Source organism: Branchiostoma belcheri, unplaced genomic scaffold (genome assembly GCF_001625305.1).
Source record: "Branchiostoma belcheri isolate BF01 breed outbred unplaced genomic scaffold, Haploidv18h27 scaffold545, whole genome shotgun sequence".
NCBI lineage: Eukaryota > Metazoa > Chordata > Leptocardii > Amphioxiformes > Branchiostomatidae > Branchiostoma > Branchiostoma belcheri.
This window is the reverse complement of record NW_017804182.1, coordinates 355-19502: the sequence shown is the minus strand read 5'-3', so window position 1 is coordinate 19502 and position 19148 is coordinate 355. Positions and strand designations below refer to the sequence as shown.

The 19148-nt window shown below is 40.5% G+C and overlaps 2 protein-coding genes and 1 pseudogene across 2 annotated transcripts in view; 1 reads left to right on the top strand and 2 right to left on the bottom strand.

Annotated features, from left to right (window-relative positions):
* The window catches only part of LOC109481272 (macrophage mannose receptor 1-like), a 14087-nt gene extending 11750 nt beyond the window's left edge, over positions 1-2337 (bottom strand). Inside the window, exons 1-2 of the mRNA XM_019783806.1 lie at positions 2241-2337; positions 423-504 (exon numbers count right to left, since the gene is read on the bottom strand). Of these exons, the coding sequence (XP_019639365.1) occupies positions 423-486 (64 nt within the window). The 5' untranslated portion in view covers positions 487-504; positions 2241-2337. The remainder of the gene's footprint in view (positions 1-422; positions 505-2240) is intronic.
* A 4096-nt stretch (positions 2338-6433) lies between these two features.
* On the bottom strand, positions 6434-11660 carry LOC109481270 (superoxide dismutase [Cu-Zn] 1-like). Its single transcript, XM_019783804.1, has 5 exons — positions 11651-11660; positions 11417-11515; positions 8775-8844; positions 7599-7716; positions 6434-7106 (listed from the first exon to the last, which is right to left on the bottom strand). Exons 1-5 carry the CDS (start codon positions 11658-11660, stop codon positions 6996-6998), a joined length of 408 nt encoding a protein of 135 aa, XP_019639363.1. The 3' UTR covers positions 6434-6995.
* A 4233-nt stretch (positions 11661-15893) lies between these two features.
* Positions 15894-17035, top strand: LOC109481269 (annotated as a pseudogene).
* Positions 17036-19148: the final 2113 nt, after the last annotated feature.

Below are 19148 nucleotides of genomic sequence, written 5' to 3'. Positions count from 1 at the left end.
TATCAAGAACAATGATCCTCTCTGAGTCCCCACTGCTGTGGTTAAATGCACCCCTCAGGCAACATTTGTGGACATGAAGATTTCACAGTCAATGAACATGAATGAATGATTCCATTTCAGATGTTCTCGAAAGCTGCCTTTTCGTAACTTTTCCCAGAATTGATCTGAGGTATGAAAGAAGGATATAGCATGCACTGCACTTGAACAAAGAGTTCATCAGCTAATCAGGAGCGAGTATTATGTACCATGGTACTGCAGTAGTACTGGATTAAATCACTGAGGGGCTAGGGGTGTACTTTATATGATCTCCAAGCAGATCTTTTTGGGGCTGAAAGACGGCATCCATGGCTGATGGCTGTGCAGAATTCATGTCAGTGAATTATTTAGTGAATGTATTTAGTGAATGTGTGTGTGATAATTACTTGCAGTTCCTCCCACAGCCAGTAGGAGGAGCACCCCTCGGTACCTCGCCTGGAACGTCATCATCAGATACCAAGCATTCACCTGGAAGGAATGGCAGAATGATGTGATTTATTTGCACAAACACAGTGAAAGCAATATTTACAAAACATAAGAAAATTTACAAAACATATTTAATTTAATAGAAAACAGGGGAATGTCTAACTGGTCACTCATATCAATACAGATTTTTTCCACTTCGGTACCGTATCATGTAGGCCCCATTCCCACTAGTACTGTAAAATAATCCGGATCGAACCGAATAGATAGCGATCCGAATCGATCCGGACAAATTTACGACAGTTTCCGATCCGGTTCGATTCGCATTGATCCAGTTTTGCGCTAGCGCTTGTCTTTCCCTGTCGTCGTTTTACTGTAGCGCAATGCAATCCCTATTTCCAGTACACATAAAGAATCGTCAAAATATGCCTGCCATGTTTTCTTTTATTACAACATGTAATTACAAGACGTGGTGACAACATACTCAAGTTTTTTTTTCAACTTATATTAATGCCGCCACCAACACAGGGGACAACACAATACTGAGTGGAGTGAGGAAAGTCGTGTGAAGTGCCTTTTCCAAGGGCACAAGATCGGTGGAATGTAAGGACTCGAACCCGGGACCTCTTGGTTCCGAGTCGAGCACTCTGCCGCTACGCCACCCCACCCCACGATTGCCATGTTCGACCCCTAACCTTCAATGAGGGATACATAGCAGTTTTTTTGTAAAACTGCGGCTTATAGCTTGAGCCGGCTTGAGTGTGAACGCAAGCACCGGGGCCAAGCCAGCTGTAACTTCCCTGTGTGAACGCGACCCGGGTCAGAAACAATTCTATATAATACGATATGATACGATACGATAGGGTAAAATACCCTAGTGTGCTAGTGTGAAAAGGGTCGTAGGTAAAGTTCTCACGCACCTCTAATTGTTCCCTAAGGCATCTGTCTGTATCAGACAATAGACAAAATTACGATGGGTGGGTTTCAGGTTCGAGAGTCAAATTCCTGCTCATCAAAAGATCAGAGAGGTTTTGGCAGTGATTCGACAAACACCTCGACAGATGTCTACATTTTTCCCTATAACTCTGTCAGAGTATAGAGGTAAGTCTGTTAGTGGACTTAGACCGATACGAGTAACCGTAAAGAAATCTGTCCCGGAAGTCCCTTCTAGATCTGTCTCGTATCAACAGCACTCTAAAGTATTTTCCATCAAAACAAACTTTACGAGTCGACATAATTTATGCAGACATTAGTTGTTAGTCCAGTGGAGACTATATCATGGATACGTCCCTAACAACAAGAATAGTGTCTTCGAACGCAGATGTGGCTTTGTTGTAATAGCCAAATTCAAACAGGCGAATCGTGTACCAAACCAAATGTACGATACCAAAAGTAAAAGAAGATTACTGTGCACGTTTGGATTTCTTTGGAAACAACCATGTGCATTGATGGCATATATGCAGTCAAGTGTTGAATTAGTCTTCGGAATGACACACAGTCACATATTAAAACTATGGATAACTGACGATTTCCTAATCGGACCAAGGTGACTATAAAATCTGCGTGGCTCCACACACGATTTCTTAAAGTATATTACCCACACAAAGTTGGGCGTGCTTCCAGCAGGCCAGGCTAACTTGCGGGGAAAAATCAGTGGCCTATACTTCATCTATGTTTTGTACACGAACTTGGTAAACCATAGTCACAGTGACCAAAGAGAAGTTCCTAAAAGATCCGGAAGATTTGGAAAAGAATTTGGAAAATAAAGTTCAAATTCCTACCTGTCCGTGGCAGTCAACTTAGCCGCGCCGCACGGTCCTGCCTCGGTACAGAACCACTTCCGCCGAATGAAAGACTAGTCGCCCAGGCCGGCTCCTGTACAGGTAAAGCCCTGCATACCAACAAGCCCATCCCTTTTGGAATAGGAGTGGCAAAGAGGTAATAGATTCCCATTGGTTAAAGATCATGTCGCTCTTTGTGATCGCGTTAGTAGCCTGTGGGGATGGGAGAAGGCAGGTACTTGGCGCTCCCACCGTTTAAAATACCTTCGGAATTACACACAGGCGGGGTTGAAGCTATCACTCTCTTAAAATAGATCCCCAAGATATCTGTTAATCTCAGACAATAGGCAGTCATAGTCTCCACCAGACTTCTTTTGCGGGGTGAATAAATCGTAGAAATCGGCCTAAAAAGGGTATTAATTGGCAAGAGAAGCTCCATTTCTTGGCGGGGAAATGGAGCTTCTTTTGCCGGCTACCTTCTCTGGCCACTTAATACCCTTTTTAGGCCGATTTCTACGATTTTTTCACCCCGCAAAAGACGTCTGGTGGAGACTAAGGCAGTCAGTGCAACTTGATGATGTGTGGATTGCGTGTTCAAAAGATCAGTTCCCCGCTCATTGATATGAAGATGAAAGTGATCCATGTTTCCTCAGCCTGCAACGACCTGTTTGCATTCATACGTCTCTTTCGAGCAGACAAGTTGTATCAACTAGTGCGTTATCTGCATATTTTGTACCCTCTGAACAAGATCATAGTTTCAATAGGTTAAGTTCTCACGCACGCCCAGCGGTTCCCCAGGCATCTGTCAGTCTGAGACAATAGACACTCAGTGCGACTTCTTGGTGGGTGCGACTTCAGGTTACTTCCAGATCAACAAAGATCAAAAGAGTTTTGGCAGTGATTCAAGAACTTGACATAGTCGACAGATGGCCAATATATCTATCAAGCTCTAAAGTAAAATCCCTGTGGATAAGAAACATTTCCTGCTCGAGCTCATTAAGATCAATCCATGTTTCCTCAGCCTACAACGACATATGTTTGCATGTATACGTCTCCTTCGGGCAGTCAAGTTGTTTCAACGAGTACATTATTGTATACTTATACCCTCTGAACAAGATCATAGTTGCAACAAGTATATAGCCGAGAGTGGAACCCTGGGGGTACTTGTGACAAAATCCAAAGAAACTGTACAACTTCTCTCCGCCACGGAAACACGGGAAAGTCACTGTCAGGCTTCCTCGTCGAGGATCAGTTGTTATCACGCACAGCGGTCGTTAGCAGGGCGCCTGTCAGTCTCAAACAATGAGTGTCAAATTCCTGCTATTCAAAGACAAATCCTATCATGCTCTTATTGGACTTCGTAACCGCCCTTGGTATTTGATGCTTTAGGCTAATATTACCAGACCTCCTGGCCTATATCGCTATTGCTTTTGGTAAATCCTGGATTTGTGTGTGGTTTACTTGTGTTACGCCGAAGGGCGGTTATACCGGCTTTACCGATACAGAAGCTGGTGTGTTACGCCGAAGGGCGGTTATACCGGCTTTACCGATACAGAAGCTGGTGTGTTACGCCGAAGGGCGGTTATACCGGCTTTACCGATGCAGATACAGTTTCGAGCTACAGGTGTTGCTTAAAAAGAAATTGAGATGTGCAACTCGGTAGAATATTGATGCCAACACTCTCATGGAAGGGGAAGACAAGGACATGTCAAAAATGTAATGTTAACAGTTAGCCAGTTACTCAATGCCTGTCCTTGGTGCTGAATGCCATCCACACATAAATCCAAACATTCCTGTTCCAGAATATACATGTATTTGGCTACAAATAGCCAAATAATCTTGTCCCTGGTCACCATATCTAGATGGTAAACATGGTAAATACCTGTCCTACCATCCAAGCACAGCAAACATTAATGTTACCGACTAAAAAGTATCATCAATATGTTTACTATTAGGTTAGTATTACGGAAATGGATGAAATATCATGAAACCCGCTTTGTTACAGGCACTGTAAGCACCACAGACACCCTACAAAGATGTGCTGCATGAGTTTGGATAAGATAGACTTGCAACTTATCGAGACTACGACTTCTGAGTTATCATGTAACAATTAACGTTACAAATATAATTCATCATTGTTCCACTACACCTTCAGCCACTTATCCAAACATGACAAGCTCAAATCATATTTTGTTGCTATTTGTATCACGACAATTAGTCTGAAAAATGAATGAAGAGCCCTAAACAAAGAATTCCAGAGTCAAGAAGGTATCATACAACAAAATAAAGATGTGCATACATTTTGTACCATGTTTTGTGTAATTTGTGCAACGTTCATATTCATAACAACATAGATTTCAATATAAATGCAATTTTTTCTTTGCTCACGCCCTTCATATTTTTTCTGAAAAAATCCGAGAACCAACAAATTAAATTGGTGTGGCCTAAGGAGCACTGCTGCACCTACAGTAACCTAAAAATGTAGATGCACAGAACAAAGTTTGGGTGCACAATTGAATAAAATGAGGTGGAATGTCAGCAAAACCTTAAATTATGAACTAGCTTTACTGCCTTTTTTAACAGCTTAATTCTTAAATGCTCTAGCTGACTTCAAAATTTTAAACAAGTAATACAACAAAATGCTAATTATTTTTCCTAACCCGTAAACGTTAAGAATATGCTAAGTGTACAATAGTTTTTCACACTAATTTTTCCATTTCTTCTTGTTACTGTTCTTTTGCAGGCTAGTCCTATACAATTCAACAACTTGAGCACATTGAATGTAACAGAAGTGGCAAGCACAACTAAATACACTATAGCTATCATCCAAACTTCTGATGGTACCAACATCATGACCCTAGCATGTCCAGATCGCGAGATATCAAAACCGGAAGTTGCGCTGCAATACCAAGGGAAGCCACTAGGGGGACCAAAATCTCATCATTTCCAGTTTTCGTCACACCCTACCAACACACCAAGTATGAAACCAATCCATCTAGGCGCTCTTGAGTTATCTTGTTGACCAACAGACGGACAGATAAACGCAACTGAAAATATAACCTCCATGACACATTTCATGGAGGTAACTAACCGTTTGTCATATCCCCAGACCAGTGCACATGGAAGCCATGTAGTCCTTCAGTCAGTCCTAATACATGTACTTCCCCATGCACTACAACAGGGCTGGTAGGGGACTGTAGGGGGAGGAAAATACTTGTCAACATGAAATATTCCTGACCATTTATATCACTTATTAGTCCCCACCAGACTAACTCTGTGGGTTCAAAATCAGCAGAATATGGGTTCAAATACAGTAAAAACTTACCCATTATATATAAATAGGAGAGTTCAATTGCCCATGCATACAGTTAAGGACTTTCTAACAGACCGACTCTTCTGGCCAATTTTGTCCCTTTCTTAAAGATTGTTCTAACAAATTGTATATAAGCCAAATTGCTATTTTTACTGTTACAAACTGATGACATTCACCATTTGTTCGAAGTGGATAGTCCCAGTCACCACTCCTATAAGGACAACTACTGCAAACAGAACCATAATGACACTGGTGTTGTATCCAGTCCTCTGCTTGTGTGGCACCTTGTTTTCCTGAGCTTTGTGTCCTTGCTTCATGACCCATGATGACTCTCAAAACATCCTGATGAGCAGGTTGCTTTTTTGGCTGGATGCCAGTATGTCATTTAAGGTCACCAAAAGATCCCATGTTTGCAGAGCTTGTAGTTCACACACAATACTACTATTTAACAGTGCTCTGTTGCATTTGAGACACTCAGAAGTCACAGTAAGGCATGCTACGGTACCTGTATATGGTTTAACCATCTTCCTGTTGCCCAATCCCAGAACCAATACAAAACTGGTGACAAAAGGCTATGTTATAGCTGGCTGATGGTTAAATGCAAACAGTTCACGTTTGAATGCCTTAACCAGTCTTCCATAGACAGTTGAGTTGGACTTTCCAAACAATTTTAAGCATTGTTAAAAGAACAAAATGAAGATGTTGCAAATCGTTCAAAAATGAAGTTCAAATACACAATTAAATTAAAGGCATCCAATGCTATTTCAGGACAGCAAAACTGGACTTCCAAAGTATATTTTCTGGCCATTCTTTTATAATTAATGTTTCGTAAAATGAATCTACCCTATACCATAGCAATTACAAAAAAAAAAAGAATACTTCCGAATGCCCTGAGAGCTTGTAGCCAGTTTATTCTGATATTCACAATACAAACCACACAGACTGTGAGGGGCTGTCAACATTGCTGAAAATAGCTTCTTCTTGCTAGGTCTAAATAGCTCTTTAGCATAAGCAGACTAGCTTCATGGACAGTAACAACAAGGAACAAAAAGAGCAGTCACTGTGTTAGCCTCTATCAACTGCCTACAGGAGAACACAAAATCACCTTACAGTTGCACAATTGTAAACCCTCCAGAATGTACTACTAGTACAGTTGATTGAACTTGATTCTTTGTACCATAGAACTGCCACATGATAAGTCTCACTGGTCGGTCAGTCTATTGAAGAAGACATTCTAATTGAAATTTGAAGAGTAATTGGTCAAAAGCTCAATCTAGAACAAAAGTTTTAACCTTAAACATGTAACTACCAACGCAGATGAATTTTCATTGATAGATCTGAGTGTAGCATTGTTACTGGCACTTGAGTCATAGTGTCTGGTGCAGCAGTCATAGCTTTTGTTTCACTCCGTCGACAGTTGAAGGGCTTCGCAGGCGGGCGAGTCACTGCTTGGTGACTCCGATGACGCCGCACGCTGCACGTCCTCCGGCGTGCCTCGTAGTCAGGCTGTCATCGAATCCGCCTTTCCCTAGGTCATCCTCACCAGTATGCACCTGTAGGGTTTTGACAATTAAAGTACACTTCAGCCATTATTTTACAAATAACAAACAACTTCTCGCTTTGTACTTTTTCTTGCGGATTGTGTCAGTTCAAAATCTCTTGTTCCATACCAAGAATCAGTATATGGAGGAAGGAAAACGGAGTTGTGTGGCGCATTCAGCTCGGAACCAAGAGGTCCCGGGTTCGAATCCTTTAAAGTCATCATCCTTGTGCCCTTGGGAAAGGCACTTTACACCACTTTTCTCACTTGATCCAGGTGAAAATGAGTTAATAATGCCAGAATGATCATTATCATGATCGTGGGCATTAAACTTTATTTAAAGAAAAACCAAACCTTACACAGAAACCCAAGGAAGACACTCCTGCACAGAATTGTTTTTGGGTTGGGCTCTTGTGGAACAGTTTAATTTTCAGTATGTAATTTACCAACTCTAATTTCATGCTACACATGTAGTATATGAAAGATACATGTACATAGCACTTACCACGACTGCACGACCAATGATGGAGTTAGGACCGGTCAGCTGGAGCTGGGAGTCTGTGATTTTGATGTTGGCCTCACCATCTTCTCCCACCTCTACATTACCCAGGTCACCAACATGCCTAGGGAAACAACAACATTGTGTACTGTATTGTTTATTATGCCATACTCGGGCTTCAATAACATTTAATACAGGTGTTACATCCTATGTGATTACTAGCACTGCACCGGCACTCGACAAATTTTACGTGCACCACTAAGAAACTAAGTAGGAAGTATTGATCATTTAAACTGTTAAAAGCTGTTTAGAAACGATTGCCTTTTTTTTTCTTTTTACCAGCTAGCACTAAGGCCACACCAATTTAATTTCTTGGTTAACGGATTCGCCGCTTCATTTTTTTCTAATTCGCAACTAAAAATAAAAATCCAGAATCAACTGCAAAATGCTCATATTTTGCCCTGAACAGTTGAAAACAGTCCTTTTCATCCTAGTTGTTACAGTTATTCCATCTTTCAATGCAATTGGTATCATTCAAAATTCATTGTTTAAATTTTGAACCAGCCTGGTGTGTTGACTTCATGGCTCCTATTTTGGACCATAATAGATAGGATGCCTAGGCCTGTTTTTATTTTTTTTTCGCCCGCCCACTCCATTATTTTTCTAGAAAAATCCGTTAACCAAGAAATTAAATTGGTGTGGCCTAGCCTGGTACTATTTTGAGCCCTGTAATCATTTCTTTATCCCTCAAAAAATTCATAAAACAGGGTTTGAAATACTGAGTGCAAGTGCACGTTATAGTGTGCACCCAAATTTGGAGATGTGCACCCAATTTTTTTCTGTGTTCTTTCGGTGCACCCACATATTTTTGTACTAGTAGGTTTATGTATGTAAAGATTGTAAATGTATAGTAGTATACAGCATATTCTTAACATTCATGTGTCAGAAAAAATAATAAATAATAATAATAAATCCTGGATAGTGAGTAGTGAGTGATTGTTGTAGTACTTTTCTTTAGGTATGAGACATTACTAGTAGTTTTGCTGGTATTCTAGTACTTAATGTATGCACCCCCAAAAATTTTTGTGCACCAAATTTTATAGGTGGGATGTGGTGTTCCCAAAATGAATTTCGAGCCCTGTAAAATAAATGTGCAATCGTACAGTGTAGTGATGAACCCACCTTTCCTCATCCTGAGGACCTCCGTGGTTCTTCTTTGCTGGATTGAAATGACCTCCTGCACTGGTGCACCCTGGAATAAACAAACAAATCAACAAACTAGAGTTCGATGATCTCATACCTCCATGACATGTGTATTGTTTTCATAAATCTTACGCATGGTGATGACCACCTGTAATTGGCTTACATTTTTCACCGCATATATTCAAATCATATGAGGCCATTTGCATATATTGTATCAATTGATCATACTCTCCACCAAATGACAGGGTTATCTTAAGAAATAAGGCTATTCTAGCGTTTCCTCATAAATTATGCAAATGGAGTCCTGATTGACATAAATTATGTTTAGTGATGTTCACCTTCACTGAACTTCCAATTATGGCAAGTATTAAATTCCCAGCAGTTACCATCATAAAATTGTACCAATTTGCCATTTATTATGCAAATTAGGTCTTCCTTTACATAATCGATATCTGCCAATGATCTTGTCGTTCTCACTAACATATGTCTATAGAGTTTTATAGCCCTAATATGAAATACAGCTGATTTATAGAATTTCCTCATTAATTATGCAAATTAGATCCTGATTTGCATAATTATATTTTGATTATGTCAAGCATCACTTAAGCTACCTACATACCAAAAATCATGATGATCCATCAAATGGTTGTTCAGTTATCCTCGCTCGAAGATTTTCAAAGAAACCACCCTGCAGTTCCAGAACAAGCCGCTAGGGGGACCAAACTCACGTGACTTCTTCCCGAGGACAAGAGCTACCTATCATCCAAATTTCATGACCCTAGCATGTCCAGATCGCGAGATATCAAAACCGGAAGTTGCGCTGCAGTACCAAGGGAAGCCACTAGGGGGCCCAAAATCTAATCATTTCCAGTTTTCGTCACACCCTACCAACACACCAAGTATGAAACCAATCCATCCAGGCGTTCTTGAGTTATCTTGTTGACCAACAGACGGACAGACGGACGGACAGATAAACGCAACTGAAAATATAACCTCCATGACACATTTCATGGAGGTAACAATTCAGTGGTCTTGATACACTCTACCGCAATATTCACAAACTATTCTGACTCCCCACCACAGAATGGTATCTTCTACAGGTCAGCAATATCATCATAATACATGATACAAAGCTGGACAAGTCTACTTCAGAATGGGGGGGAAGGCTATATGTTTTTACAGCAGCGTTAAGAATTACAAAAAAAACCTTTTAACAAAAAATAAATGCCCTAAGACAATCATACATTATACAATCAGCAGATGCATTTTTATAACACCATGATGATCTAATATAGAGGAAAATGATTCAAATCATTTGGGGTGTTCCAAAATATCTGAGCCTTCCGATTTCTTAAATGTTTAAGACGACTTTGGGCGGAGGTGGATTGACGAGAAAATGCTGTCAGGAGCTCTTGCACTGATACATACACAAGATCTGGGCTACGGTACTTACAATAATTAATGAACCTCACCCCCGCCCAAGGCGTCTTGATCCTCGACTCCACGTCTTAACACTATTCCTTGGTGCTTCTTGCCTCCAAAACTCAAGATTATAATACATTTAGACGGCTAAGCACCTATCAATGCTACCCTAGGGGGGTGGAGATATTGTAACAACAGTGCAGCCCCTATGGGGTGTAATGAATGTTGGAGGTGACAATACAAAAATGGCCCTTTAGTGAGTAAATCTGGGGTTGACATTGATAGGAGCCCTAGTCCTTGGCTACACAACCCCCCTGTGCATCTATCAAGGTAAAGTCACCACACAAAAATTGGTCCGGGGAAGGGGGATAGCATTTAGAGAAACTCAGAAGTGAGTGTCTTTCTAAGTCAAGTTTCTTGTGATTAAATCTTCAAATTCAAATCTTGAGACAATTTTTCAACTGGGTTTTGTAGTTCCAAACCTAATAACCCTACGATATGGCAACTACAGTTGTACACAACATAAGTGGGGACAAAATTTTAAGTCCCTTTCTTTCCAAATTGCCCTGAACTCTCAAGAGATGGTTGGATGTTTTGGAAGTTTCTGTGGTGGTTTGTTCTGTCCTGATGGGTGCAGTAGGGTGGCCGTGCCAGGAATCATGTACAACAAAACTGACAAGCAAAAATAACTAGAAGCTCATTGCAGACAGTTCTTTCCTCTCTGTCTGTCTGCGTCCGGTTTGGAAATTCCTCCCTTACAAAGCGCCGGACATCCTGGCACGTGTCGGTACCAAAACTGCTACAGCTAATTATCGTTACAATTCTGCCTCAATTTTCTCTCTTCTTTTTATATAATCCTATAATACAAGCAACGAGAACCAAAAACTAAACTTTTGTAGTTAACTAAACTGCTTGCTGCAGTCCTCACACTTTCTAGGGTTTCTCCCCAGTGTGAGTTTGGATGTGAGTCTTCAGATCACCCAGCTGACTGAACTGCTTGCTGCACTCCTCACACTTGTACGGTTTCTCCCCAGTGTGAGTTTGGATGTGAGTCTTCAGATTACTTAGCCGACGGAACTGCTTGCTGCACTCCTCACACTTGTACGGTTTCTCCCCAGTGTGAGTTTGGATGTGAGACTTCAGATTACTCAGCTGACTGAACTGCTTGCCGCACTGCTCACACATGTAGGGTTTCTCCCCAGTGTGAGTTTGGATGTGAGTCTTCAGATTACTCAGCCGACTGAACTGCTTGCTGCACTCCTCACACTTGTACGGTTTCTCCCCAGTGTGAGTTTGGATGTGAGACTTCAGATCACTCAGCCGACTGAACTGCTTGCTGCACTCCTCACACTTGTACGGTTTCTCCCCAGTGTGAGTTTGGATGTGAGACTTCAGATTACCCAGCTGACTGAACTGCTTGCTGCACTCCTCACACTTTTCCATTCTGAATCTGCAAAGAGACAAAACAAAGGATCATTAAAACCCAAATGAAAATTTTGACATTGAGCCCCTACTGTAAGTTGGTGGCATTTTATGTTTACTGAAGGAAAACATTGTTTTTGCTCAGTTTGTTCCTCTTCTTCTTCTCCAATGACCTCTGACCTGCCCAATGTCATAATTTGTTTACATCTGTCAGCATGGTGTCTGGTGTTGGGATACATAAATTATTATTAATGTTGCAATTTCATGGTCTGCTCTGCTCCTGTCACAATATACTAGTAGTACAGTCATGTATGTGAATGTGTTTGAGTAAGAATTAACAGAGCAGACCATGTCTTAAGGTAAACATTACGCATCTGCTTTGTAAAGTTAATGTTAATTCTCTAGTTTTGAATTTAAATGCAAATGATGTAGGAATGATGTAACAGTGAGGGGTTCATAGGCGCTACCAACTGATCCAGCCGGGCGGTCTAGTCCTTTTAGCCGAGTGGTTTGAGCGTCAGGATTTGAAAGATGAACAATAAGAAATACTCCAAAACTGGAAATGCATTTACATTGCAACTTGTATTAGAATATATTATACCAGTTACATCTCCTAAAGTGTTAGTTCATATAAAAGATTCGTAAACCCTTAATGAGCCTAAATTATTCATTCAAGCTATCTCCATGTGACGGAAAGTTCCCGCCATTTTCGGCGGCGCGGAATACTTCAAAATTACAAGCCAAGATTTGTCAAAATTCGACCTCACAACTATGTTAAAGAAACACACCTTCAGAGAAATCACAGGCTAAATTTACATACAACAACAATATTCAAAGAACATGCACTTGAATATGCACAGCATTTGTTTAAGTTCTAAAAATGTTTTTGTCTGAGGCAAGAGCATATTATGCTTTTTCAGGGTTGCCGTTACAAATTGGATGCCACTCAGGCTACTCTGTTGAGTTAAGGCTGTCCAAACCTCCCCTGGCACAGATCTCATTAAGATATTACAATGAGGCACTTGGATATTGTAATGAACCTGTGACAAGCTTGTTGCCTGTAAATATGTAGTAGTTTAGAGGATAATTGAGGCTAGTTCCCCGCCCAATGCACCGCCTTCAGTTTAGCATTTCAATTGCGCGCTAATTTTACCTGGGGAGCTGACATGTGCCCCCCTGTGGCTATTGTGGTGACGTCCATTTTCAACATGGCCGACAGAAGGGCAAGGGTCATGTAAAGGAATTGGACAAAAAGGTGAGGATGCAGCAAATCTGTTTATATTTACTCAGATTGTCATACCTTTAACAGAAAAGAGGTAGCGTAGGGTTTCTTTTGTCATGGAATATTGACACCAAGTGGCAGAGAATTAGTTGTTTGTCACCTTTCAGGGTAAGCTTTCTACACGATTTGTCATGTAAATGTTCTACATACAATACAGTCACAATAGACGCAATGCCATATCACAGTCGCCTTACAGAATCCATACTAACTTTGAAAAAGCCGGATAACAAGCTTCAATTTCGAGTAAATGCCACATTGTGGATGACTAATTGTGAATTAATAAATAAACTACTGTTCAAGGTAGAGCTGTGTACCTAAACAAATTTTAGGTACAGGTACACAGGTTTAGGTACAGGTCCGGACCTGAACCTGTACCTAAAAAATTCGACCAATTTACATGCTCTTCTGAACTCCTTCAATAGCAACAAAAACATGTATACACTTGATAGTTAAGGTTTAATTTTGGTTTATGGAGAATGCTCAGATAAAATATAGGCAAAAGTAAGGTATTATTGTTTTCATGAACACACTGTTCTTACATTGGAACCCATTGGCGACCAGCTATTTCCACATTTAAGGTCACAAATAGGCATAAAATTGGTGTGAAATTGTTTAGGTACAGTACCGGTACGGAGGGATTAGGTATTTTGGACCTGTACCTAATCAATTTTTCCGGTACAGTATCGGTACTGAGTATCGGTACACAGCTCTAGTTCAAGGTAAAATACTCGCATTATACTCTGTAGTACAGTTCAATCTTGTTCATGCTATTAAGGTCTCATTCATGAGTTTTTTCCATACATTAGAAACCATGCATTAATGAGTGACTTACGAGACCGTGTTCCCTATGATCCTACATTAAATCAATTGATATCTTTCATGCACACTTACTCTACGTCTCATAAAAAAATTGCCAACGACTTCTATACACACAAACCCCTTTTATGGGAATTACAAACTGCAACTAGCGGCTGCCCGCAAGAGGCCCTCCCGCGCTGCAAACCTATGACCGCACAACTCACAACACTGGACTGTGCACGTCCGACCTAGCGCGCGGCTGCCGACAATTATGTCCTTAAATTTCATCAGTTACAAACAAGCTTTCACCGCTTTGACGTTTTACATCAGTTGGGATGGCTAAAGGGAAAATTCTCACCAATAAAAACACTCGTTCATACAGCCGTTTAGTTTTTGACTTGGTACTCTTTTAGGGGGTACACTCGGAGTAATACATGAATGAGACCTTAAATAGCTACAGTCACAAAATACATGTAGCAAAAAGCACCTTACACCTAAACAAATTACATATGATACCCTAAGCTGACAGTGTATAAACAAGTATACTATCGTCTCAAAACTATTTCTAATCATATTGTACTCTCAGGTGACAAAACACCATGCACCTTTTGATATCAGCACTGTTACACATCAAATCTTCCATGTACATTCAGAATTGCAGCATAATTATTATCAAATATATACATGTGGCCTTCCTGGAGGCAGCATAGATCACAAATACAATTCTCATTTACAACCAGTCTTATATTCTACAGTGTTCTAGATGGACTTATGATATACTAGTACTAGTTTCTATTATACTACATACTACGGACAGACAGGATTATATAAAAGCTATGAAAAAGAAATGAACCAGTTAATAAGTGTGCCGCATTTCAAGGATAGCTCCTGACCCGGGGGGGTGCGTAGTTGTCTGCCTAATGCCTTGCTTGATCTATGGAAATTCACACCTTTGCACTTTTTACGTGTTTTTGGGAAAATAACATACACGGTGGTGGCAGTTTTAGTTTTTTTTTTTTTTTGATACATCAAATCAAATGTGGTAAATCAAGCTAAAAGTGTCCAATACAATCACCAAGCAGATGTAGAAGCTAGAAAGGCAAACTTCACATTTCTCAAGCTTCAACTTGTAACTTAAATCACCATTTTTTTGGCAGAAAAGCTCAGCCAACAGCCCTGAATGGAATACACATTTTCACAGACACCAGTTACCAGGCAAATGTAGCTTTGAGTGCTTTGAGCTATGTTCTACAAAACAAACATGTCGGTCAATGCATAACAATAAACCCTCCATACTATTATAGTGCAACTGTGGAAATAGGTAAGTACATTTCATTCATTATTGACAGAGTAAAATTTTCTAATCTAGTTTTAATTTTCAGGGCTCTTCACATCAGTTGAAGTACTTAACTGGATCTTTATGTTTTTCCTTTTCCAGTCAACAGTGGACTCTGCAAACACTCCGAGGACAGTATCTGCTATTGGAGTTGACAACAGCCACAGCGTGTGAGACTTCTGTGGAAACACCAGCACCACCCAAACAGACAACCTCATCGTTAGAATCTGGACACACATGTAGAGCATATGTCTCTGTTGGGACTCAAACCATTCCTCATGAAGCACCGGTACCTGTACATATTTTAGATCATCATGACTATACATTTGTTAAGAATGATTCCAACAGTAGAGAATCATATAAGCAGTACATTTCAACATTGGAAGCTAAGCTTCAGAATTGTGCAACTGAGAATAGAAAGCTGAAGAATATTTTTGTTTGTTTGTTTGTTTGTTTCGCATAACCGGTAAACCGCCTTCAGGCGTAACACACCAGTTTTGTACATGTGCGCACATGTACAAGCTGCGTAAGACCGGACTGTAAGTTTTGAACCACTCACACCGGGAAGATCCCCTACTCTTTTCGATAAGTGCGGTGGGTTCTTTAACGTGCGTGGGGTGTGGCTCTCCCAAACACGGGACCTCCATTTAACGTCCTATCCGAGGGACGTCCCTAACCGAAGCTAGGTACTCATTTTCACCTGAGTGAAGTGAGGAAAGTCGTGTAAAGTGCCTTTCCCAAGGGCACAAGATCGGTGACATGGGCAGGGTTCGAACCCACAACCTCTGGGGTGTGAGCCGAACGCGCTACCGACTGCGCCACACGACCCCACAATATTGTACAGGAGTTAACGTATGAAGTGGATGTGTTAAGAAGTTTTTCTATTTCTACCTTAAAGAATGATGACAAGGCTGTCAGATTTTATACTGGCATGCCAAATTTTGTAAGCTTTATGGCACTTTTTGAGTACCTGGAACCCAAAGCTATGAAGCTGCAACACTGGAGAGGGACGCAGGCAATGGTTCGACAAATAAGGCTTATCAAAGACCAGGAAAAGGAAAACCAGGACCAAAGAGGAAATGTACTTTGTTAGATGAGTTTTTCCTGGTCTTAGTTAGATTAAAGGTTGGGTTGTTCACAAAGGACCTTGCATTTAGACTTGGCATATCAGAAAGCACTGTGTCTTGTGTGTTCACCACTTGGATAAACTTCCTGTCTTATGAGATTCCCATGCTGTTTCCAACTCCATCACAAGCTCATGTTAGACATTACATGCCTCCACAGTTCCACAAGTACCCAACAACAAGAATTATATTGGATTGTACTGAGATTTTTGTGCAGGTTCCTTCCTCCATGAAAGCACAGTCAGAGACTTGGTCCAACTACAAGCACCATAATACTTGGAAAGCATTGGTGGGGGTAAGTCCTAATGGGCAGGTGACATTTGTGTCTGAATTATGGGGCAGAAGGGTTTCAGACAAGAAAGTCACCCTAGAGTCTGGTGTATTTGACTTCCTGGAGCCAGGGGACAATGTAATGGCTGACAGAGGGTTTGAAATTCAAGATATTCTCCCACCAGGTGTAAATTTGAACATACCACCATTCAAAGGTAGCAGGGAAGCACTTACTGCTGAAGAAGTTCAGAACACAATGGATATCGCTGAAGTAAGAATACATGTAGAACGCACTATTGGTAGAATAAAGAACTATCACATATTGGACGGAATAATGCCTCTAACACTAGCACCTGTTGCAGAGCAAACTTTTCGGGTATGTGCTAGCCTGGATGCCAGACCCAAAGCACACTGGACACAAAATATCAGGCTCACTGAGATATTTGTGTCCAGTGTGCTATGGGTCTGGAACTGGAACCCAGGCTAGGTATGTGCATATTTGACGAATTTTCAGAATCCACTTGTACAGGGAAAGCACAATGTTTCACCAGATCTCTTGGAATTTGAAGAGCTGAATGAAGTGTAATGTATGTGTACTTATATTCGTCAGAAACTGGCGAAGAAAGCTGAAACCTCTCGCGTTACCAATAGAATAATTACATTTTATTCATTATCATTAACCTGCAGGATTAACTTGGTACAGGAATCAAGGGGGGGGGGTACGGACGCTACAGATTTTTTTGGAAAATGACATCCTGGGCTTTGATCTCTACTTTTAGTAACAGTACGTCACAAGAATGACGGAATGATTCTGTTCTATTTCTGTACCTTCACACACATCATGCCTTAATTTCAAAAGCCAAATCAACACCTATAGAAGCATATTATTAAGTGTTACTCACTCAGAAATATCCATATAAAATTAGATTGAAAATTTGTAACATGTGGGTAAAAGTGGAATATAGCCTTCATTGAAAAGAGGGATATGACATTCCAATAAAAGTTACAAGATCACAAGTAGACATATGACTGCATGTAGAAAGCAAATAGTTTTTAATTAGGAAGTACAAAATGTCCTTTCAAATCTAATTATTAATCAAATAGAATTAGTAAAAATTCAATGGTCCCCGGTAACGCTCAAAAACGCCCAATTTTGGACCACGTTTTGGTCAATATTTTTCCCAAATATTAACCAATTTTCAAAATTCTTTTTTTGTTGTGTTCCATCTTGCACCAGCTCTTTGGAAATAAAAGTCTAAAACAGTAATAAGTTACGTAGATTTTGCTATCCTCTGGTAACATGCTGGGAAAAAATGGGTACACCTGATTGTGAAATCATCATCATCTGGCGGCTACGTTAGAGCAGACGACTGTGAGTTCCCTCCAGTTAGTCCTGTTCTGGGCGATGTCAGCAATACGCTTCGGGGAAAGGTCTGAGTGAAATAGCCGCAGATAAAAGCTTCTTGCTTATTGTCAGAGAAATTTTGATAAATCTTTCATGGACATGAAGATCGATGGAGACATTCCTCAACTATTGATACTGATTAATAAGCGTTGTATTTCGGATAAATGCCTGTACCACGCCGGTTTTCCCGGCGCCGGAACGGAACAAATTTTGACCCGTTAGTAACTTCCGCGCAGTAGAAAATGTCAAGATTTTTAAGGGGGGCCTTTAAGCACATAGGGTATCCGAAATTTGATATAAATGGTCCTATATACATTTAGACGTTGTTAGGGGTGAATAATTCGTTGTCCTTGGTTGAAGAAACCTCAAATAACAGATTTTTCAAATGACGAAACACGAAGAACAAGATGGCGTCATGGCGGCCATGTGCTATGTGCTCCATCTTGGGAATGTTTGGTGCTTTTAAGTTCTAACTTTTTTTTTTAGAAAGAATTTTGTCGAAAATACTGGCAGAAAAAGCCGTAACTAAGTACTCGACGCAACCAGAGGAAGCCTTGGGCACTTAGAAAGCCATTTTAGTTTGTCAAAATGTAACAACAAAGAGCAGGTTGTCAGGCAGAATTGTCAGCTAAAAGTAAAACTTACCGGAGAGCAGGAGATGACTCGTTCACTGGTTCTGGCGGCTGGTCGGTATGTCTATTTAAAGATGGCGGCCAATTACGTCATGCTACCTCCCATCATCCTTTTCGAAGGTGGAAAGTTTTTTTTTTTTTGCGAACGTGGAAAGTTCGTCGCGCGGATCGCAGATATTAAAAACACATTAACAGCGTTTGGAAACAAATAAAATGATCGTTTGGAGAAACGTATCAACGTCTAATGTCACGACTTTCACACTTCCCATAAGGCCATGTTGATTTGATTATATGGATGACATCCTCTGGGAACCGCAGAACTGATGCGCGCGAGCGAATAAAAAAAAAGTTTTGACAAAAAAAAAGTTAGCTTTCATTATGAAATCTACGTGGTTATGAAAGTTGACCAAATGACATAGAATATGGTATAGCGAATAATCTACTCTTCAAATTCATTTCTTGACACTGTTGTCTTTTTCGTTTGATTTTGGCAATCTACGACATTGGTATCATTTTTAATAATTTTTTTGGCAACTTACGGTGTATTTTTGCTCATTTTGTAACTGTTTTGTACGATTTACAGTACTATGGTTGAAAACTTTTTTTTGGAAACGGCCGATAATTCATGCGCGCGAGGATGTCATCCATATAATCAAATCAAC